Raw genomic sequence first — 23,365 nt, forward strand, 5'->3', positions numbered from 1 at the left:
CACAGGATCCTGCAGCACATGTTCTGGGTAGAGCCGAGCCTCCAGCTACTGCCCTGCCACGGCTAGGAGATGAAAACAAACCAGGGACAACACGCTCAACATGCTCGACTGTTCAGTGAAGGACACGAGCAGTAAGAAGAGGCCCCCGCACCAATATGGTCAGTTGGTCTATTTGAATCACCAATTTTAATTATGATTTAAACCAGCAAATCAAAATTTTTATTCCCTCCTTTTCATCTGTACTCCTCCAGCACTCGTAGCATGATTGTGAGGCCGTCTTCCAAGGAAAGCATTTAATGAGGATCAACCCCAGACATGTTGTTTTGAAGCTAAGTTTCTTTGCACTGAATTTGGCACTTCTTTGTGCTAACCAACAGAAACTACAGACACATTTAAACGCTGATAGAGTCAACACGCTTCCAGATACTCACATTGATTACACTGTATTAGAAAATGGTAAATAATTTATCAGGCTTTCTGACTTGTGATTAGTGTAAAGCTGTTCTTGGATGCAAATTGGAATTGTAATTAGACATGTAGAAACCCAGCATCTGAAACATGTTTTTATTGAAGCAGCGTAAGGTACTTTTTTCCTTTTGTTTCCAGCATAATTATCAAAGAACACTTTGCACATAAAAAAACATCAATTTATTAAAACCAGAGACAGTTTTACATCTGATCAGTGAACTAAAGCTGGTCATCATGATGCCAGGATTTTAGAGCTAGTATATCTCAACTTCTCACACTTGATTTTTCATTCCTGCAGTGGAAGGCAAGCTCCCCCACCTCTGCCAACTTATTACTCAGCTTTGAATGAAGCAATTCTTGAACAGACATACACTTAAAAAAAATACCAGACAAACAGAACAATGATAAAACTCTCTTTGGCAGGTACCGAAGAGACCACAATCGCTAAGAGTCAGCTTATTACTTCAAGATACTCCAGCTTCAGACACTTACCTGCCAATTGCCTTTAGTTCCATGGTACAACTCATTAAAATTTCAGAAGTAAAAACTGCATTTACATTTGCGTAATAAGTTTAAATGCATTTAGCTTTTATAGGTTGCCAGTTGCAACTTATGGTCAGCTTTTGAGGAGGTGATTTGGTTGTTTTTTGGTTTGTGTTTTTTTTTTTTCTTCTCTACCTAAAGCCAATTACTTCAAATTAAAACAAATTTGTTTGCTCTGTCACTGACCCCCCCACCACCCCCAGTCTCCCCCTGCCCTGGCAGTGGCATGTTTTACATATCCAGCAACAGGCAAGATCAAGGGCATGCTCGTTTAAGGCTGAAGTGTGAGAGATCCTAGAACAGCTATTGCAAATAGAAATTTTAAGACTGCCCTTGCCTTTAGCCACCCTCCTTGCAGGTGACAGTTGCTGTTTGAACCAGACCTCGAGCACATGAAGAAAAACCAGAGTCTGGCTATGGGACCCTGCTTATCAGCCCAGGCAGAGATTATGGGAAAAAGTGATAACAGTGATAATTTCACCGGAATTGTGCTGTATCTTTCATTTTCATTATCCACCTCTTAATTAGTAGCAGGTAAGAGCTGTATATAAAGGTTTTCTCTCCACCGTGAATCACAGTCCAGGAGAAATGGAGACCTGAGTGTCAAGCCCTGAGCTGCCAAGATGCTTTTCACCCAGAAATGTCAAAGCGTTCTGCACATCCACCTTGCCAGCCCCCGCTGCCCACCCTTGCAGGACGCCAGGGGAGAAGGGAAGAGACATCACATGCATCTGAAGCAGCAGAACCAAGCAAAGTATCATTATACGCACTGGAATCCAGCCAAGACCCTCTTCTCCTGCCCCTTGGGATTAGCACAGCAGTTGAGTAAGTAAATTCAAAACAGGATTTTGAGAGCCTGGGTCAAACTCGCACCTAGCCCAAGCGTGAGCAGTTGCTCCCAGGTCCTCATTGCAGCCCCTGCTCCCAGTGACACCAGGCCTGAAACTGGCTTCACACCCATGTCTAGAGGCCCTCAGCCATACAGGAGACCAGGAGAGAAGTTTCCAGGCATCAGGGCACGCACAGCTGTCGCTCCGAGGACATGGTGCCAAGAGCTCAACTCTTGCCAGAGGCAGAAGCTTAACTCTCAGAGAGCGCGTGCAGCACTTCAGCATTTAAAGACGAGGAGGAGTGCAGGGTCACTCCAGGGGCCCCGATATTGGTCTCCCAGCATTCAAATCCACAGGCACATAAGTCTCGCTTGGCTGCTTCCATGGCCAGCGGGGATGTGTCTGCCAAGAGGAAGGCAAGAGCAGCCAGTTAGTCAGCTAGGCCACTGCAGGGAGACTGAAACGGGCCATCGCGCGTTTAAACACATGCCCCCCTGGAACAGGGCCAATGCCCTGAAGATCTGACACACATAAATTAACACACTGAATCTCCCCTGTATGAAACACTGCAAACTACACTGCCAGGCAGCTCTGCTATACACCATCCCACACTCGTGACATGGCTTCACATCCCACCACAGCCACGTGAGGGCTAGCATCATACCCCTCTGCTTCCAGACCTGACCCCACTGGCAGGGCCATGTGGAACGGGGGAAGGATGCCCAGAGCGAGTAGAGGGTTACTGACCTGGTCTCAGCAGGGTGATGCCACAGCCGCCCCCACCAGCCCCAGTCAGCTTGCTATGCAGGCCGTGGGATGCTGTGACCCGGCACAGCATGTCCAGGGAGGGATGGCCGACTCCAATCACGTTTAAGTGGTGTTGGTTTATATCAAAGAGTTCCTAAAAGCAACCGCACAAACATGAGATTGGCATGCATGGTGACAGAGGCTCTTCACAGCTGTGGCTCCCTCCCCAGCAAGGTGCAGGGGAGCTGCCTTGCCTTCCCAGCCCCCCCCCTCCCCCAGCCATCTCATTTCTGCAGGGAGTTTGGCCACCCACAAGTCTCAGGGCCCAGCAGCACTGGGCGGCAAGGTCAAGGCCAGAGTCTGAACCCTGGACTGCTCATCTGTCCCTGTCCTCCCCATGACTTGCGCTGCTGCTGCCCACCACAGTAACAGTGGTACAACAGCTTCTGGACCTCCTGAGAAAATCCTGATCACGGCAAGCTGCCAGCAGGCATTTATTTCAGACACTAAATCAGAGCTCCCCGATGCCTCCCAACTGCTTCACCTCTCCCCTGTCACATGAGTGTTGAGCAGGAGACTGTGCAAGCCGCCTCTCTGGCCGTGGGAAGGGCACTAAGCCAGCATCTCCCATTCCTGGCTGTCACCCTGCCCAGCTCTGCAATCTATCCAGCAGAACTAAATCCAGGGGACTTCTGACACAGGCAAGTCTGAAACGGCATTGCTGGAGAGGCGACGTGGAGTTACCTCCCCTTGTTTGCATTGTGCAGCACTTCTCTCTCCTCACGGGCAGGGCCTGGGCTGCAAGCCAAGAGGCCTCTCAACAGCACCACGCTGGGAATCTGGCACCCGGCTCAAGTGGGTTCGAGAGGGTCCTCCCTTCAGGGAAGAGCAGCGCAAGCCACTCTCCAAGCAAGGCCGCCCTCCAAGCAGAGCTGCCCAGCTCTGGTGAGCTGCAAGTGCATCTCTGCCATGCTATCCCAGACAGCCACAAACCCTGCTGCTCCTGGAGAAAGCTGCCACGGCAGCACAGTCCAAATGGCCCAAGTGATGGACAACGCCACACAGAGATGGGAGTTACAGCTTCTTGCCTCCCAGTACTCGAGGTGAGGAATTAAGGAACAGAGGGAAGGGCTTGGCCCGCTCTCAGAGCAAGCCTGGAGCAGGGCCAGGAACTGACACCAGGCCTCCAAGCACCGCAGTCCCCTCCCAGCTCATCAGCACCATCAGAGGAGGAAGCTCGTTCTCAGCAACGCTGGTCTGACACCACGACTTGATCATCTCCCCAGCGTGTCAGCTGTTCCCATCGCTGTCCCAGTGGGTATCACAAGCAGGGAGCCAGCTGAGATGGAACCAGTCCCAGAGAGGATCCCTAACAGGAGCCCTGTGTTCCCTCCTCCAGCTGGTGCCTCCAAGCGCTTCCCCACCTGCAGCTCACGGTGAGCTGGGAGGAAAGCTTGTACAGGGAGCAGTGGGAGCCATGCTACAGCGTGGCAGGTATCAGTCACATCACCCTCCCTCAGCTCTGCACGGGTCTCCTGCCAACACCACACAGGAAGGGACGATGCAGAAATAATCCCTCTCCCCCCACCTCCAGACCATTTCTGTACTGCGTTTAAACAAATGCGAGGAGATGAATTAGCCAGTTGCATGCAGAGTGCATATATCACGAGTTCTGTGCTACGTTGGACAGACGTCCATCTAGAGGCCTCTTTATATGCCTGAGTGAGGGCACAGCACTGTCTATGATGATCCAAGACACCTGTCATCCCCTGATCCAAAATCTGCCAGGAATCGGATGACAGCTTATGACACAGTAGACTAGTTCGATGGTTCAGATACAATGCTGTCCAGAACTGCACATTTCAGAAACAGCCAAATATATATATATATATATGCTGCATATAATCAACTGTGCCTCTGTGGGCAATTCAAGCACAAGACAAAACAACAGATTCAAGACAGAAACCCACTCACTGCAGTGCTGCTTCCCAGGCATTGTATACAAGGCTGCTCTGGCATCTTTCGCATGAGGATCTCAAAGCACACTTCCAATTAGCCCTCCTCTTCTCCATCTCCCAATACTTCTGACAGTCTGAGCAATAATGCATTAACGTGGAGAGGAGCTGTCTGAAGTTGTGCTGCAGACAGACTCCAGATCTTCCCCAGCCGATGCCAGCTCAGCCCTCATTAGGGTCAGCCCACCCAGATGGGCACAGAAACCCACCAGCCTCTTGGTGCGAAGGGAGGACTCCACTATGAATCCCATAGGAAACCCTCCTGTGCTTGCTGCAGTCCCAGCAGCAGCTCACCCACATGCAGTGAGGTGCAACACACCCTGAAGCAAAGAGGAGAAGGCTGTACCAACCATCTGCTCACAGAGTGGCCCTACACTGCTGCCACACGTTGAGCTGGGAGAGCAGCTCTCTGTCCCACCCCAGAGCCCTCTCCTGTACCTCTGGAGCACGCTCATGCTTGTGGAGGGGACAACCTACCAGCAAAAGCAAGGACAGGCAGAGGTCCTCACGGGAGAGCCGAGGAGCTAGATCCAGATGCCAACAAGGAACTGCACCACTGGCACCAAGTGGTTCTTGACCATCCAAATCACTTGGCACCCAGGGCCAGGCCAGGTTTGCCTCAGCTGGGAGACTGCCACACATCCTTACCCCACGGTTGTATGAATCAGTATTACAGCGCTCTCAGCACTGTAAAAAACTTCTTCCACTTGAAAGCATGCTTCCCCCCACCACAGCAGCCTCTCCTACTTTGAACAAAGCCAAGACAAACACAGATCTTTGTATGCACCTCATGCATCAATGTCAGGTCAGCTCTGGGCACAACTCTGTTTGTTATTTTCTGGAGCCAGGATGAGCGCAGAGCAATGGACTGGTTACGAGCCAGCTCCCATCACAAACCAGTGGCTCCTGGGCACTCTGCTCTTTACTCCAGCCTTGGCAATGACAAAGCAGTTGCTTCACAGGCAGTGACTGCCAGAATGAGCATGGCTGGCCCACGGCGCAGGGAGGCGGTGGCGTCTCCGCCTGAAGTCACTCCACGTTTCTTAGCAAAGGGAAGCAAAACCTCCAGAGCTACAGGTCCACAAAGCACCAGGCCCACTCCCTCCCTCCCTGTGCACCGCTGTGGAGACACCAGCAGCATTTTCTGTCCTTTGGCTCCAGGAAAGGCACTAAAAGCAGCACACACAGAGCATGGTTTCACTCAGAACTGAACATTTCCTGCTATCAAATTTTTTCTTAGACCTAATGTTCTTTAAATGACATTTTGATGTTCAACAGTAACAGTGTCTAAAAATACTGGCGAACAAGCCCCTTACCTCCAGCACAGGGTAATACTCTGGTGATGGATTTGCAGGCATTGCTTCCAGAACACTTTGGCACTCCTGAGAAATTGCATCAATGGAGTCCAACACCGGGTTCATTATAGCAGGGAACTGAGAAGGGGGGGAAGGCAAGATGTGAGAAGACTGCTTGCTAGTCTTCTAACACCACTGTGATAAAACAGGCCCCAGTCTCTCTGAGCCAGACAATTCCTCATCCCATTTGGGGCTACTCATTCACAGAAAAACCCACTGCAGAGCAGGGCAATAGTAAGTTGCTCCCACCTGCAGAAAATGGAGGAACAGAGGGAAACAGGTCAGAGGAAGGAACTATTCTTTTCATGGTTGCAAACCAGTGATTTTTGTGGCAAGCCCTGTTAATGCTGGAGGAAGGGAGGAGGTGAGCTGAACCCCCATTCCCAGGGCAGCTAGGCCTTAGCTAGCAGCAGACAGGAATGCAGTGACCACAGGAGGGACCTCCCAGGAGATCCCCGTGAAAGCCGCGGTCCCAGACGGGCAGATCTGAGCTCTTGAGGGTTATCTCCCCACCCTGCACCAGCACACATCCCCAACCCCGCAACCAGGCAGGCGCCGCACCTTCAGAATCTTCTCCTTGACACCAGCCACCAGGACCTTGGTGCTTCGAGGCACTTTTGTGTTGGTCAGCAAGATCCTCAGCATCGGCACCCTGGAAGTAACAAGAGACACCTCCTTGCCTCTTTCCCTCACAGTCCCCCAGCAGCTGCTCCCATGGCCCAGAAAGCTACAGTTCGTTCTGCCTTGAAAGGCCTATTTGTGCAAGACACCCAAGATAAGAGTCCCATTAGTTTTAAATAAAGTTAAGCAGGTGCTTAAGTGCTGGCTGGGTTGAGGCTTGCTCCTCTTAGATACAAGGAACAACTGTACTAGTGCTATAAATAGGACTGTAACGTATTTACTGAAATCCATGTTTTTCAAGCAAAATTTTTCCTTTGAAATACTATCTACGAGACTAGCCAGCAGTAGCCATTAACTGCTAATAGAGCAATTTCATGCACTGTGAAAGATTTTAATGGAGTCAGATTATACTTCATTGGCAGGAGGCAGAGGTAACATGCAGGATCTGGACATGGATTTGTCAATGCAGCTTGGTTTTCACACAGTCCTACCACCAGGTAAGCAAAAAGTTCCCCCTCCCCGCAATGTCATTTGCTGCCAGGAGCAGATCCGTTCCTGCTGCCCATGATGCCATGAAATTAATATTGATCCTTTGTGCTACGTTCACCTAATGTCAGATAATGACCAAACATTTCACTGTTCCCATCCACTCCAAACCAAGACAACACTCAAGCTACCCACACCCATGGCAAAATCTGGCTACAAAGTCCTTCCATCATGCTGTTAGCTATCTCCCATCAATCTCATATCCTACAAGATCCACCCAATGCTTCTTTGACATATTCCACCCACCGTATGCAAGTGTTATTTTTAAACTCAAAATTTACCTCTTTAATGGTGTGATTTTTCCTGATTGGTATCTCAGGGCTCCACCTAAAGTAAAATACATGCATTGTCTCAGTACACAGTGAGCTGAGAGATAACACAGTGTCGTAAGAGGCAGAAGGTCTTTCATCTTTAGAACCTCACCCAGAGCATATGACAGTAATTGCAAGAAACACCAGCTAAATGAACCATGTTCTCAGACAGCATGAATCTGCCTAACCCTGCTGACTTAATGAGAGGGTCTGGCTGGACATAGTTAACCCAATGCCTTTCTCTTTGCTCTCCTCTAGTCTGCGATCACATTAATATTTTTTAAAAGGCAGAGTTTGGCCAGCATTAAATCTTACTGAAAAAAAGAATCAAGCAGTGATTCCCTGGGGCAGAGCCAAGCATGCAGGTTTCAAACTGGACTGAATGTGTGCACTCATGTCAGCAGCCGTCCTTCAGCATGGAATTTCATTGTCCAGAAGGAATGTCTCACTTGGCTCTTACTTTTACAGAGGCATTGCGATTAGGTCTCATTAGAAAGATTATTAAAAGTCTTGAAGGACACTTCCAAAACACTTGGAAGTCTCTGCTAATTGAAACTAAATGACAGCTGTCCAACTGCATTTTCTACTGCATTATCCTTGCAACAGGATTAGGTTTCTTTGTTCATGCCAGAATGTTTAAATATCAGTTATTTGCAACAGGGTCTCTGCCCCACAGCACTTGCCTGGGGGACAATCTCTGGTGTTACTGCAGCAAGTCTCCCAACAGCCCAGCTGGCTCCAGTCCCAGCTTACAGATGGGGCAAAGTGAGACAGGAAAGGATTCCCTCTACTCGGGTCAAAATGGAGACCTGAATTTGAGAGTTTCTGTTCCCTTTGCTGCACCTCAGTGCAGTGGGGCAACCTGCTCCATCCAGTGTCCCTGCAGCAACCCCAGCGAAGCCTTATTGTTTGCACAAATGCAACCTGTGGCATCTGCTCACCACCTTCCCACAGCTGATGCACACTGCAGCGGAGAATGGAAACATGTCTGCTGCTCTGCCAACCCGTCAGCCTCTCCTCAGCACCCATATTCAGTGCTGCGGAGCAGCAAACACATACATACCCCAGGTGCCAACAGCATTATCCACACCCGACGGATTGCCATGGATCACCCGCTCCCCTTGGAAGGCCCAACTGTTAATCAAAGTCAGCTCTTCTTCTGTCCACCTGAAAGGCAAGCAAACGACTCCAATACACAACTGAAACCAGCACATGTGGACAGAGAGAGGCACCAGAGGCCACAGGAGATACAAAAGCAGCGGGAAGCATACAAGGCACCCAGTTGCTGTGGGAAGCCCCGGCATCGCAAAACCCCTCTGCACACTGTGTTCTTTCAGCAGAGAGCAGGCATCGCCGTTTCCAGCACCTAACTGGCACTCAGCACTTTTCTGCCTGGCAGTGTGCAGAAACATGTCCAGCCCACGAGGGGAACTGGCACTGCTCCACAGACAGAGACAGCACAAAGGGCACAACCACTACCCAGTGCTCCTGCTGCAGGCCAGCAGCAAGGGAGGGAGCAGATTCAGGGAGAATATCCTAGCCCTGGCCTAGCAAAGATCACATGTAACTGAATGCTAGTCCAGACTTATCCCCGCCTCCCTGACACTGTGTGTTACCACACATCTTGGCCTGAGATCCTGCTCACCAACAGGCAGGACAGTGTATTTATAGACGCAGAAGGCACAATGTGAGAACGGAATAGTAAAAGTTGCATTTCAAATGTGCAGCTTCAGCCTCTAATTGCCAGCTGCTCAGCTGCAGAAGCCTCACAAATTGGGTCAAAAAGTAAATCAGTTCTAACACCACCACCTCCAGCAAAGACTGGGTTTTAGGGATTAACTCCTAAGACTTCAAGCTACACTGGGTGTTGGTACTTAGAGCACAGACGGGAATCAAACACAGATCCAGAAGGCGTTATGCTAAAAACACAAAACCAGCTCTTTCCGTTGTCTTAAAAGCAGTCACATAAATTGCTAAGTGCTTTGAGAGTTTAAATGCTGGCACAAAGAGTTTGGTGCTGGGTCAGACTCAGCAAGGATCAAGGCCCCTGCCTGAATATACTAATTAATGGACTGTAGCAATACAAAAAGCAAACGCAGAGCTGCCAGTTACAAAGCAATTGCTGGCTGCAGCTTCACCACTCCCCAGTCTATTTCAAACCCACTCACTCCATGGTGAAGGACTGTCTCAAACCCTGGCACCCCAAGGGAAGCTCAATGCCCACAGGGAGCCAGCTAGCCCTCCTGCACCCTGCTGTAACACACTTCAACTCGCACAGGCACACAAATACATATCTCTGACTCTTCCCCTGCAACGCAGCACTGCCTGGTCTGCAGTCCAGACACAAAAGTGCATGTTCCAAGCCACTGTTCAGATGGCCTAATGCACAGCAGTATCAGATATCCCAGCACCAGTGATGTTCTGCAGAGATCAGAGCTGGTGTTTGGTGCAGCAGGAACGTGCATTCGACAGGTTTTTAGAATATGGGGCCCAGAATAGGTATTGCATGATGAAGCAGAGGCACAAACATGGATTTTGGAAAAGCATCAAACAGTCTTACACGAAATGAGAACAGTCACTGACCACTGCTAAGGCAAGGCAGAAATTCTGAGAGCCACCTGCTATCTGGAAGCTGCTTCCTTTAACTCCCTGCTTCCTTGCACCTCAGCTGAATGTCTTTATCCATCTCCACACACCTTTCATTTCACTTGCCAATATTTAATCTGTGAAGCATTCAGGAAAACAGCTCACACCACCGCTACTCAAAATAGAAGCGCAGTTTGCTGTAAACCACTTGTTTTTAATCCTCTTTCAGAAGCTGCGATTCTTCTCTACACAGGAGTCATTATATCACGCTGTTCTTTTCTTGCGATGTTAAGCAAAAACCTTCTGAAGTCTGACACCCCCATCTCTCACTTACCCCTCTGCACGCCAGCTGGAAGAAAAAAAAATTACGCTGTATTCAAGCTGAAGCTAAGAAGCACAAGCAGGGAATGAAGACATCCTTGCTGCCTGGTTTGGAACTGGCCTTTCATTTCTCATGCCGTGTGACTATTTGGGAGATTTGCCTGAGCATGGCGTACAAATTGTTCTGCTCTAGGAACGTGTTTCTGGATCAGGCTGCAAACTCTGTTTTTGAAGCAGAGCACAGTCACCCCCACTTGCTGTCTCACTTTCAGTCCCACACAAAATCCGCAGAAGCCAACCATAAAAGGTTGCACCTGGCACCCAGCACACAATAGAGGGTTCTGCCACTCCAGCTGTGATATGCATCTTTAAACAGAGCCTCCTCAGACACACAGCAGAGCAGACCAGTTTTTCAAGACTGAACTCCAAGGGAAAGCAACCCAAGGACAGAAGGAAAGAAACCCCTTTTCACCAGCCACTGATAAAGGGGAAACTCAGGCAGGAGATCAGGAGGAAATGTACCACATGCAGAAAAAAAATTCATGTGAAAATGTAGAAAAACTGGAAAGGATGCTCAACTCCTTGAGGACTCAACGCAAAACCTGGAAGATGCTCAGGGACAGAGAAGAAATAGAGGTTAAAATAATTCACCACATTAAAGTGTGTGCTTTATTTGCTTGGCCAAATAAAGCTTTTTTTTTAAGTATGTATATCTTACACTAGACAAGGGAAATGGTGCAAGTTTTACAAAGTCTTTGCATTCAGTTGCTTTTATTGGGAGAAGTGAATTGTAAACGTGTGATTCACAGCTTGGAGCCCTGGAACAGGGCATGCCTCTGCTGCTGGCAACACTGGGCAGCGATAGGAGAGGAAGGGAAAGGAGCCGGGCACTCAGGGTGCCACTGCTGTGGCCACAGCCCAGGAGTCGGCCAGAGAGACCAAGAGAGATGCCAGTGCCAGAATCTGTGCAGGTAAAAGGAAAGACAGGGGCACAGAAAGCAGAGCTGCCCGGGGCCATGCATCCAAAGCAGGGAGGCTTCCCCGCTGCATTACCTGGCTGTGGACTCTCCCTCCTTCAGAGGGCAGGAGATGGCTCTGCACGCCGTCAGCAGGGCCGCCGCCAAGCAAACAGCATAGGCGGCACTTGAACCCAGCCCGGCTCCCGTGGGCAGCTCAGACCACACCAGTATGTCCACATTCGGAACATCTCTGAAACGCAAACACGCAGGATGTAACACAACAACCTTGAATTCCATCTTGAGACAACATTTCAAAGGCAAAAGATGCCAATTAGGACCAATCACAAGAAAAGCTGGTTGAAAACTGGCAACATCAGCACATGCATACACACACGGGCTTCATGAGTGCTCAGTTAGCACAGCTGAGTAGCCTTGCTAAGCCATTGTACTAGAACAAAGCCTTGCTGAATTGGATCTATGATTAGCACAGCTTGTCAAGCTGCTAGCAGGGGCACTTAGTAACTAAATACTTGAGTAGCACCATAAAGAGACCCTTCAAAGATTGTTGTAAACGTGATTTTAAACATATTTCTAATAAAGCATAAATATCCCAAATTCCTAGCTGCAAAGTTTCATCTTCCCCATCAGCTTGTCGCCCCACTGGGATGTAAGACACACATACTAATGCCCACGTGCCCCTTTTCTCCACTGAATGCATCCGGGGTTGTGTTACAGACCCTAATATCAAACCCAAGAGCTTTTCACTGGCTGGTGAGTGATGTGAACTATGAACTGATGGTTTCAGAGCAGGCTGATGACAGCCCCAGTGCTATCACATCATAATTCTTTAACCTTTATTCCTTTGCTATGAATACTGCAGTCAGGTTCTGACTTGGTTTAAAATAGTAAGCAGTGCTGTATCAGACATTGCCCTGAGCACCTGTGCAGTAACTTACACCAGTATCATCCACAGTGTTTGTCAGGTTTAGAAACTGGAACAGCCCTGAGCTGTGGTTACCCCAAGTTCCCATCTTTTCAGGGAGATTTAGCCCACAGGAGGTATCAGACTTAGCTCAGACAATGAATTCACAGCTCACCTCTGTAGCAGTTTTTCTAACCTAAGCCAGGATGAACTGAGCTGCATGCTGAAGGGAGGGATGACTGTCTGCTTCTGTTGACTGTCCAGGAATGGTGGGATGAACAGCTCTTAAGCACCTCAAAGCTAGATGCCTAAATGACAGCACATGATTCCCAGCCCACCTGCCTGGGGTACCTCACCCAAACAGCTCAGGTCTGAAGGGTGTCTCCCGAGGTGCTCAGAACCTAAATGAAGTGAGATTCCTTGTAATTCCTTGTTTTGCCTCAGAGATTTGTTTTCTCCCCATGACCTTGTAGAAGCAATTAATGGTGAACAACACTCAAGACAGCATGTTTATTTTCGGGCAGGAAGATAGCCTTACCCATACTTAGCCGAAATAGCCAGGCACATATAAAGAAAGGCAAGAGTAGCAAGGCTCTCGGGAGCTGAGGCTCCGGCAGCAATTCCAGCAAACTCTTTCAGTGTATGCAGCTGTTCTACGCTGGGGGACTTAGATTCATCAAAGTCAGCTATGGAAGCAAGCAGGGGAGAATTTAAACACTTAGTAACCAGGGAATTGTTAAACTTGAAAGCAGTATTTACAAGAACAACATCTCCTGTTATAGTAGGCAGAAACAGATTGAGCCAATTTCAGATTTCACCTACAAACTTTCTACCTAAGGATTCATGATAAAATAAATGCAAAATCTCCACCAGCCACTCCGAAAACCCAGTGTTTCCACACCCCACACCTGCGCTACATTACAGCAACTGTCTCCTTGCCTACACTTTGCAGTGCACCCATCCATCACTGTGTAGAACTTGGCAAGTTATGAACTGTTCATTAAAGAACATGGATATTCTGATGCATTTCACATGAGTCTGGATTCTGAATGGCCAGGAGCAGGCATCAGTGTAAGAGAACTTTTGGTCAGCACTGAGAGAGGTTACCAATGCTCTGACTCAGCAGACTTTGTTCTGTCCTCCGCTAAGCAAACAGTACTCATGAGGATGACAGGAGTTCACACTAGGTCCTCTGGAAGGAAACGGCACAACCACCAGTCAGGGGCTCCATCCAGTACAAGATGCTGCAGAAATTCCAGTGAGGGCTGGCATGGGGCAGAGAGGCAGGAAAACAGGGTCTGTATCCCTGCCCTCCCCGAGAGCCCTCAATTCAGACCAACTTCAGAGAGACTCCTCTGTGGTCCCCCTTCAGTAATACACCTGGACATGATCCCTGGCTAGCTCCTCTATGTATTAGAAGACTGCCTGAGCTACAGCAGCACTAGAACAAACCCCTGGGAACCTGAAACAGGAGGACACAGCCACAGCAAGGGCCACTCACAGATACCAGAGCACCAGGCAGGTCACGAGAGGCACACAGAGGGACTGTGGGTGCCTGAGCTGGGAGTGTGCAGGGACACTTTAGCCAAACACACACTGAGCGTGGTCATAGACAACAAGGCCCAGCAACACTCTGGAGGGGGAACAAATAACCCCCCCGCGGGGGTCCCAGCACAGACACTGGGCAGAAGTCGCCGAGCAGGACTGAGAGCCCCACACGATGCACGGAGAGCGGTTCCTTCCTCTCAGTGCTTGCCTGCAACCCCCCTCCGCAGGGCCTGGAGGCTAGAGGTGTCCCAGCTCCTCATGACGCCGACGCCGGGCAGGCGGACGCACACCTTGTCCTCAGCGCAGGGCCTCAGGCGGAGGAAGGTCCTCAGGTTCAGCGCCACGGCCAGGGCAACCTGCGGGCGAGGAGATGCGGCGTCAGGGGCAGGTGAGCCGGACCGGAGCCCCTCCACGGGCGGCAGCAGGCTCCTTACCTTGCCGTGCACCACGGCGTGCTCCCCGTGGAGGATCACCTTCCCCGGAGCGGACAGCACCAGGCTCCGCTCCCACATCTCCCACAGCAGGACGCGGCCTCTCAGGGCTGCCGCGCCCGCCTCAGCCGCCCCACTCTAACCGCGCCGACTGACACTCCCGCTCGCCAGTAGGAGCGGCGCCCCGCCCCGCCCTCCTCGCTCTCGAGCCAATAGCCGGGATCCTCGCGGAGGCGGGACTTCGGGAAGGCCAATCGGAAGGCGGCGGCGCGGAGTGGTGCGGCACTGGGGTGACGGCGCGCGTGGGCGAAGGGAGGGACGGCGGCCGCGGAGGGTCAGGGGGCGGCGGTGGCGGCTACGGCGGCCGGGAGGGATGCTGCGGCGAGCGGCGGCGGCGGCGGCGGCAGCGGTCCGGGGCCTGCGGGGGCCGCTGGGGACGGCGGGGCGGTGGCAGCAGCGAAGCGGGGAGGGCAGGTGAGCGCGGGGATGAGCCGGGGGCCGGGTGGGGTAGGAGCCCGCGCCTTCTCTCACAGCCCGTGCCTTCCGCAGCCCCGACGGCGGCTCCCGCAGCGACCGGGCCCCGAAGATCTACACGAGGACGGGAGATGCAGGTAATGTTCGGGAGGGTGGCGGGAACCGAGGTGAGCGCGGGGTAGAGCCCGGCCCGATACTCGCTGGGCCGGGCCCGGCCTCTGAGTGCCTGCCCCGGGCCTTTTCCAAAGGCTTCTCCAGCACCTTCACCGGGGAGCGGAGGCCGAAGGCCGACCGGATCTTCGAAGCCCTGGGAGCCACCGACGAACTGAGCTCGGCCATCGGGTAAGCCCCTGCCCCAGGAGCCCCTCCCACTGTCGGGCGGAGGGGCCGTGGAGGCCCAGCCATGTCCTGCCAAGGTGGCCGTGCTGACCGGGGACGTGGTCACCAGCCCAGGGAGCTCTGGCCCTGGGCAGGCCAAACCCAGGCCCTCTACATACCAAAGATCTAGTGACACCATCCCAACACCCTTCTGTGCGAGTCTTCTGGGCATCCTCTCCTGTTAAGAACGGCTCTCCCAGCCCCACCACCCAGCAGGAGGGAAAGGGATACACTGTGGACCAAATTTCCTCTGGAGGGTACAGCCAGGAGTGTCCAAATTCTGTGTTTTTCATATGGAAAAACGTATATGCACAATCGTGGTAATTTTTTCATTTGCATCTAACTCTTTTCTTTTTTAACCTAGGCTTGCTGGTGAATTTATGAGTGAAAAGGGCTACACATTTGTTGAACAACTTCACAAAGTGAGTATTAATGATAATCCTCGCCTTATCATTAATGATAACGAAGTGCAGTCACTTCATCTGCGCTATTGAAACATATTCTTAAACCCTTTAATTTTAGACACAGTACTCCCACTGACACACAGGAATTTAATAAATTTGGTATTAAAATAAATAAAGACTTAAGATGCTGGCCCTTGATTATTCTCTAAGAAGTAAATTTCTTCAACCAAGAAGGAAACCGGTAGATCACATGATTAGTTATGGGCAGACAAACGTATCTCTAGATTTATTCAGACCTGTTACTGTACATGGTTATGGACGCAAGTCTTGTTGTCACATAGCCTCAGATTTGAAATCAGGACAAAGTAACCACGTGGGCATAATGGTGGGAGACAGGTCCTGCCGTGGCAGTCTGTGAGCCTTGCTAATTAGCTTCGCTTTGCACAAGAATGCAGAAGGAGCTAAGCAGAGATTTTAAAAAGCTTTACCAGACTGCCTCTCAAGTATCCCGGCCTGCAGAGAGATGCCCCTCTTGGAAGTGGACATGACATCAAGCCAGTGCTGTCTGCAGCTGTTTGTCACTGCCTTTCTTCCAGACGTTATTGGTTCGGTGTCCTACCAGCAAAGGGATTATGTGAGCACGCCCCAGTCTGCTTTTTGCAAAGTCAGCCAGGGTGGTTTAATGTGCCAGTGAAAACAAGTACATGCGCTAATCTGGCTTCTCATAAAGCAATTAGGGAGCACTTATCTGATCCCCCCTGCCAGTAGGCTGGGGGATGATGAACAACAAGGGTAGGATCTTCTTTAATCAGTGCAACCAGCTGTCGCCTCCCAGAGCTTGCTGCAGTTGTACCGGAGCATCAAAGGCTGGTTAATGAAAGCGCTTCTTATTTTTGTCCTGATTGCCACATCTAGGTCCAGTGTATGCTGCAGGATGTGGGCTCCAACATCGCGACGCCTCTCTCCTCAGCCAGGGAGGCTCACTTAAGTAAGCCCCACAGTACCTTTTCTGGGATAACAGTTCTTGAATCACAGCTGTCCTAGAGGGGCGCTGGGGAGGCTGTTCTGGTATGTGGCAGTTAGAGCTGCCTAAGGGCTGCTCTGCGGTGCCTGTCTGGGTGCTGAATGAAGTCACACACGGTCCCACAAGCTACGAGCTGCTGCGTTTGTGTGACTCAAGTGCTGTAAGCTGGCCTGAGGCGCTGCTCTGACACTGACACCTAGCCACTGCTGCTGAATGGGGAGCCAGCCCTGCTCTAGCAGGAGGATTTTTTTGGGATGCTTTCTTAGGACCCACGGATCCAAGAAACGTGAAAGTAGAGCTCTATCTGTAGACTGAATCACTTCTGCATTTCTTTTAGTTGAGTCTTCTTTTCCCTCTGTAGAACGAACATCTTTTAGTGAGAAGCCAGTTCTGGAGCTGGAGCAATGGATTGACAGTTACTCAGAGCAGCTTCCTCCACTCAGAGCTTTCATCTTGCCAGTAGGTACTGCTTATGCCTCTCACTGACTGGAGAAAGCTTTGTTAGGGTAAATCTGCTCTACCAGTTGCCATGGGAAAACAGGTTGTGAGGCCATTATTTGCATGGACAAGTACCAAAAGAAAAGCAAAGAGAAGGACCCGGTTGAGTTAAATTTCCACAGCCTACTCCATTCAGATATCTTCCCAGTTCCCTATCCATAACATCAGCTTCAGTTGCATGTGTGCGTGAGATGTGATAAGCTTTGCTGCAGTTATACAATAAGGTGGATGGCAATATCTGTTGTTAGCAGACATTGATGTGCTGTTTCATTGTTGTTTCAGTCAGGAGGTAAAAGCAGTGCTGCTCTCCATTTTTCCCGAGCTGTCTGCCGCAGAGCTGAAAGGTGGTGAGTGTTGGCTATAGTGTAACAGAATAAAATTGATAAAAGGTGATCAGAATGCTACAATGATAGCAAATCTTTGCAGTCGGAGCAATCAGCCATAGCTTTATTGCACTCAGCTAGAGCCTCAGTCAAACTTTGTATGTTTGTATTAGTCAAATTCCAGGACTGTGGTCAGCAAAAAGCAGTCTCTCTTCCATCCCCTGAACTGGGTCATCTGAGCTAAGAACTTCAGAAAGAACAAACAGGTTTATGCTGAGCTGCATCTACGTGTTCAGCTCATATCTAGTTTGCTAATTGTATTTTGTAGACTAGCACACATGGAAGCTGGGGCACTGGCAGGTGTGAGATCCAGGGAAGCTTTCAGTGGCTTAAGATGTTCCTGCCCACACCTACCTTGTCCCACTTCTCTATTGGAGATGAAAACTCCCCCTGGTAAGGTCTGTAGAAGAAAATTCTTGTCTGCTCATTATGTAAATCACTTCCATGCAGAGTTTCTTGTGTTAGCCTGAACCTGCTCATCAGCAGTTCTGAGTTGCTGGGGGTTCTTCACTGAAGCCACTGATGTGCAGGAAGACGTTTTTGTGGATGTGCTCTGCTGCGAAGATTGCTGCTCTGACAAGATACACTGGAGCAGCGTGATCTTCAAAAAACTAACATCACAGTCAGCGGTTTCTTGTCAAAAGAAAGCTAGGAAGAGGGCTGTACACCAGTCAGGAGGCAAGGAACAGCTCTGTTCCCTCAACAAAAGAAGGGTCCCTGTTTACCTGCAGAAAAGGATAACGATCCTGCAAATTGCTGCCATTGTTCAGTGATAGCACTGATGAGCATCCTTTAGAGGACTGGAGCTGCAGTCCTCCAGAACACTTACAAAAATTAGTTGCATCATTTAGCCACCACACATTCCTCTTGGGGAAGGAAACTGTGTTCACACGTGCTGTGGGGAGTTAGAATAGGGACTCCAGGTGAGGTTGGGGTGTGAAGGTTGGTGCTGCAGCAAATCGCAGTCCTTTGGGCATTCAGAGCTAGAAAGTTAAATACACTAAAATTTTCCTTTTCTTTTTCTAGCGTGGTTCCTTTAGTACAAGCAGGGGAAGCAGATCCAAACGTGGCCAAATATTTAAACAGGTAGAAAAAATAAAATCCCAAACCCTTGCTCTGTACTACTGAAGTGTGCCTGGTGGTGTTCGCTTAGTCTTGGGATAAAACTGTGGGGTTTTACCTCTCAAGAAGCTTCCCTTCTAGAATATGATCTTTGAAGTTTCAACAAGCAGCTTGTTAAAAAGTATTCTTGCGAGGCCTGTATGTTTACAGACACTGCTGCGGTGCTGAGGGAGCAGTCAACTTTCTTACTGAAGGCCATTTTAGATATCACTTCTCATGTGGTCTCTCTTTGCCTTCCTTTACCTGCAGTTCTTGTACTCTAATCAAATGTGCCTTGCTTTGTAGTTGTGCATTGCTGGATACAAACGCACCTGATGTGAGAAGTGGTTTCACTGCTTTTCCCTTGGTTTCCAGACTGAGTGACTACCTCTTCGTTTTGGCACGTTACACTGCAATGAAGGAAGGGAAGGAAGAGAAAATATATGTAAAGCCTGGACCGTAACTGGGAGGTTTCTTTTCCTTGATCATTGGAAGCTAAATCCAGCAGACTGCTTTCCTCCATCAAGGAAGGGAAAGAGAACAAGTCTGGATTGGAAATGTGAGCTGCCAAGAACTTCCAGCTTAAATAACTAGGACCTTGTTCATAAATACTGTGAGGAACACAGCTGTTCTGTTCACTGGGCCTTATCCAAATACCCCTTGTATAAAACCGTGGTGATGGCATCAGAGTTACTGTTTGCCTGGGGTTGGAGTTGAGGCAGGAGACTTCAAAGAACTACAGCTGATTTTTAGAGATGTCTTCATTTCCCTGGGCAGTGGCAGGTGCTGTGGAAAGGCTTTGACAGGACTCTGAGGAATGAAGAAGGGAAAACAATCAGCTTCTCTTTGTAAGTCATAATGCTCGTACAGAACAGCAACTGTGTAGAGATTCAGGAACTCTGTCCACAAGCTTTGAAATAATAAATGTGATTTACTTGTACCAAAGGGCCCTTAACTGTCATACTTTTAATACTGAGCCCAGCGTGCCTTTTTTAAAGTTGCTTTCAATCCATCAGCCCTGGCTGAAGCTGAGCTGTGTAGATTTACAGGAATGCACTAAGAATTCTTTGGCTCTGGCTGCCTCTCTTTATGCATGTGAAGAATGTCTCTGTGCTGACAATCTAGTGCATCCTCTGCCAGGAACAGAGCTCATGCAAGATAGAGGGATTAAAGGAGGAAGGGCCAAAGCCTACAGGTCATGTGCAGGCAAGATGATTTGATGATTCTAAGCTCTGTTTAGGTAGCTGGGGTTAACTGCACATGGAGCTGCCCCTCAGCGCACAGCCCCCCCTGAATTTGGTCACAGCATCCCCCTCTGGCTGCAGGTACCAGCTGACGGAGAAGAGCCCTTGTTTAGTTTGAGTATCTCTCTACTGGGGACCACTTAAGTCACTAAGTTTGCAGATAAAGGGGCTGTGATGAGTAGCAGGGGCCCGGTGCCTCCTCAGCTGACAGCTAGAGTTGGAAGAGAGAGGCTGACACCCAAAGGGCTTCATATCTCACACATGTTAATGTCCGCGTTGACCTCGGGAGTGTCACTGTCACGGAGCCCTCAGCAGAGTAGACTAGAGCATGTCCTAGGGCTTGGAGAATCTGGCCGCAAACATCACGATAGCAGAATGCAGTACTTCAACAGAGAAGACATCCTCTGTTCCAGCTTCGTGATGGACTGAAGACTGCCAAAAAACCATACTCGGTATGTAAACAAGTGCATTACAGCCAGCTGAATGAGTTAACACCTTGCTACCCACGTTGTATAGAGAATACAGACAATTACAGTTTTACAGTTAAGTCCAAGACACTTAAAGCTTGGAAATGTAATTGGGAAGAATACACATCAGACATAGTGATTTAAGTCTTCCCCTCCTTGTATGGAGGAGCATCATGGAAACCTGTGGGCAGTGAGGTGATTACACATCAAGGGTGCTTGTCCTGCACCAAGGGTGCCTCTTTTAGTGGCAGGAGCTTTTCAGTCAGTCATGCAGCTTCCTCTGTTCAATTATTTAAGTAGAAACAACCTTAAACTTGCTTCCCGAAAGAGTGTCTGGCTTTTGTGTTAACTTTTTAATCAGAGTGGGGTCAGAGTGAAGAATGCCCGGTGCTAATAGATACCGCTGTCTCATTACTCACCCTTTTTTTTTTTTTAAACAGATATTTCATGGCTATTGTTAATGCACATTTTTCACAGAGTAATTTTCCAAGCCTTAGCCTGTAACACATCCCAATGACAAATGCTCTTGATTTGGACTGTACCGTCAGCTGCAATGTCACATCAGACATTTTCTCAATGCCTGCTCCAGACAGGCCATCCAGTTTTATGATAGCTCTGTCTCAGTGATCACTATTGAACCTTAGGAATCTAGAGGCTTTTCAAGTTTAATTGAATAAAATTCTTTGCAATATAAATTCTTCATGAATGCTATATAAATCAGCTCTGGGATGGATTTATAGTATTTTCTTTTTTTCCAGCTGGGGGGAAGAAATCTCACTACTGTTTTGGGACCAAAGCTAGTATTGTTTTGATTGCAAGGAGAAATAAATTTAGCTACTACACTTTAACATGATGTAGAGATTAAATTTATTAGGGTGCACTCAGCTTCCAGCTCCCCCCCTCTCCCTTTCTACCCAAAGATGTCTGTGCAATTGTTTCTGCAGGGCTGAAGCAGAGGGAGGCTGATGTCTGGGGTGACACTGTTGTTTCAGTTAAGCAGGCACAGTGGGCCAGGGCTTGAATTTAGGAGTGAGCATAGATCAGGCTGAGCATGGTCCCAGCCCCGTGGGCTACTGCAGCTCAGCAGAGCAGAGCAGAACGCCGCAGGGGCCACGCTTTGGCCCTTGGAGAGTTCACAGCGCGCAGTGTTTGTCCTCTGCTTCGCCACCTCATCATACAGCACTTGGCTGTATAAAAAGGACCTTTTTGTCCTGAATGCTGTCCCCGAGGTACACAGGAGAGCCACTGGCCATGAAGCTGCAGCAAGGCTTGGGTCCTCAGGCCTCAGTGCGTCCTCCGCACTGGGCTGGGAGCAGAGGCCAGTGCGGGAGGGGACACATGGGCTGAAGCAGGGATCTTGTGCACTGATTTCAGCAAAGAAGTTCTAGCGTGGCCGAGCTGGCGTCTGCTAATGATCACAGAGCAGCGTGCAGTAATGCACGAGAGCCTGGCGAGACAGCGGGCAGGACTGAAGTGTCACTAAAATGAAATACAGGCTTTAAAACAAATAAAGCTCTGTTGCTCTGGGTTAGCATTTGTTTTTCCAAGTCCTTTGTCCCCACCCAGCAAATCCAACTGTACAGCATAGGGATTCCAGTGCCTGCACCTCATTAATATAATGGGAGGAAGGCAGATGCTTTGTCCGTACTGACCGTATGCAGAGCCCAGATACATTCCTGCCTAGCAGGGTTCCTTATTTATGATTACGTTGGAGCTGCCAGCACAGACATATGTTGCTAAGGGTCGTTTATTCTTGTTTGTAAAATGTATGGCTGCTCCTAGCTTACACACTGTCAAAACTGGAAGAACTGGCCCCAAAATCTCTTCCTGCATGATTGGATCAGACGCCTGTACATCTGTTAACGCTGTAGGAGCTGTAAAATGAAATAAGTTTCGCTATAACTCAAGCACCTCTATTACCGCCACAATGTGTAAGCAGCAGAGCCGGCTGCTGCTCTTGCAGAAATGACACAAACGTACATTTTGCCAAGTCATATGTAAATTTATACAAGGCAGCATTTCCTCTGGTAATGCACAGAAGGAAGGACTAGTACGCGTGTGCCTCCACCTCGACAGGATGCGCTGGCCCCAACCCAGCCCGGGGCTTGGTGTGGCGCTGCATCTGAAGGGCGAGTTTTGGGGTGCATGGCCCCAGCAATGGGGAGCCAGCAGCAGTCCTGCACTACTCCTCTCAAGCTGGAGGACTAGAAGGGACCACATCTGCCATCGGGTCAAGTCCTCTGCAGTCGCAGGCCCCTGAAATACCCATTTTATCTGGAAGTGGTCAAAGAAAAACACTTCCCGCCCAAACACCTCGTGCTACAGCAAGGCGAGACCTGGCTAGAAAAGGGGAGGTGTGTGGTTATGGCACCACAGGGTAAGAGCCACCGTCCGTGCATCGGACAAGCAGATTCAGCCTGTTTGCATTAACAAAAGGGCTGTCTTGGTCCCTCAGCTCTATCTCTGCTGCAACCTGGCAGAAAATGCCCACCTCTGTGCCCCGTCCACGCTACAGCTGCTCCACAGGGTGTGCATGGATAGGCAGAGTGCCATAGCTAGTGCTCAAACCACTCCAGGGTGAAACTGCAGTCAGTATTGAAGAACTTGACCTTAGAAACAGCCACAAAAGTGCATTTCTGAACAGCCAGCTAAGTACCACTCACCCAGGAGGCAGCAGTGCCAAGCCAGTGCCACGTAGGTCTGAGCACTCCATCACCCAGTCAGGTCACTAATGCGCTGCAGGAGCTGCCGCATGTCTCAGTCAACGTGGGCAAACACAAAAATAAGCTGCAGGAACACCTTATCCCATTCTACTCAGGGATGCGGAGACCAGAGCGCAGCATATCCTCCTCCCTCTCTGCCCGAACCTGCAACCAGCCCCAGCACAGAGCACGGGCTAAGAGGCTGTGCAAAACACTGGTATCAAATGGAGGGATTACTAGTCTGTGTTGTGAGTCAGGGGCTTGGGACAGTCTGTGGGAGCAAAAGAGGAGCAGCAAGAAGAGATGTCAGCTCCCAAAACACACCTGCAGTGGCCAGGGCCTGACGGCATGGCACAGTTGGGACACCCCAGCACCGTTCCCCGCCAGCACCGCCGCTGAGGGAGCACCAGCCTCTGGTGATCGCTCCCAGCAGTGCCCAGCGTGTGCATGGTCCAAGTGCCTCAGCCATGGTCAGGCTTCACCTTCA

The 23,365-nt window shown here is 49.8% G+C and overlaps 2 protein-coding genes across 2 annotated transcripts; one reads left to right on the forward strand and one right to left on the reverse strand.

The window, feature by feature from the left end:
- Positions 1 to 550: 550 nt before the first annotated feature.
- On the reverse strand, positions 551 to 14,347 carry MVK (mevalonate kinase). Its single transcript, XM_075041163.1, has 10 exons — positions 14,207 to 14,347; positions 13,981 to 14,128; positions 12,763 to 12,910; positions 11,397 to 11,552; positions 8,500 to 8,603; positions 7,407 to 7,452; positions 6,520 to 6,610; positions 5,920 to 6,036; positions 2,589 to 2,742; positions 551 to 2,243 (listed from the first exon to the last, which is right to left on the reverse strand). The coding sequence occupies exons 1-10, from the start codon at positions 14,282 to 14,284 to the stop codon at positions 2,092 to 2,094; spliced, it is 1,194 nt and encodes a 397-aa protein (XP_074897264.1). The 5' UTR covers positions 14,285 to 14,347; the 3' UTR covers positions 551 to 2,091.
- A 157-nt stretch (positions 14,348 to 14,504) lies between these two features.
- On the forward strand, positions 14,505 to 21,688 carry MMAB (metabolism of cobalamin associated B). The gene is made up of 9 exons (XM_075041173.1): positions 14,505 to 14,677; positions 14,753 to 14,814; positions 14,926 to 15,019; positions 15,420 to 15,477; positions 16,375 to 16,447; positions 16,845 to 16,942; positions 17,264 to 17,328; positions 18,391 to 18,450; positions 18,841 to 21,688. The coding sequence occupies exons 1-9, from the start codon at positions 14,577 to 14,579 to the stop codon at positions 18,926 to 18,928; spliced, it is 699 nt and encodes a 232-aa protein (XP_074897274.1). The 5' UTR covers positions 14,505 to 14,576; the 3' UTR covers positions 18,929 to 21,688.
- The last annotated feature ends 1,677 nt before the right edge of the window (positions 21,689 to 23,365 follow it).

The sequence above is a fragment of the Buteo buteo genome, chromosome 11 (genome assembly GCF_964188355.1).
Source record: "Buteo buteo chromosome 11, bButBut1.hap1.1, whole genome shotgun sequence".
NCBI lineage: Eukaryota > Metazoa > Chordata > Aves > Accipitriformes > Accipitridae > Buteo > Buteo buteo.

Bases quoted from the DNA above. Each gene is read 5' to 3' on its own strand.
- MVK (XM_075041163.1), bottom strand. From the start codon at position 14,284: ATGTGGGAGCGGAGCCTGGTGCTGTCCGCTCCGGGGAAGGTGATCCTC. The intron at 12,911-13,980 runs GCAAGCACTGAG...TTGCTTCCATAG, and splicing joins CCTGCGGAGGGGGGTTGCAG to CTGACTTTGATGAATCTAAG. The intron at 2,244-2,588 runs GTCAGTAACCCT...TCCTCTTGGCAG, and splicing joins CATCACCCTGCTGAGACCAG to ACACATCCCCGCTGGCCATG.
- MMAB (XM_075041173.1), top strand. From the start codon at position 14,577: ATGCTGCGGCGAGCGGCGGCGGCGGCGGCGGCAGCGGTCCGGGGCCTG. The intron at 15,478-16,374 runs GTGAGTATTAAT...TGCCACATCTAG, and splicing joins TTGTTGAACAACTTCACAAA to GTCCAGTGTATGCTGCAGGA. The intron at 17,329-18,390 runs GTGAGTGTTGGC...TTCTTTTTCTAG, and splicing joins TGCCGCAGAGCTGAAAGGTG to CGTGGTTCCTTTAGTACAAG.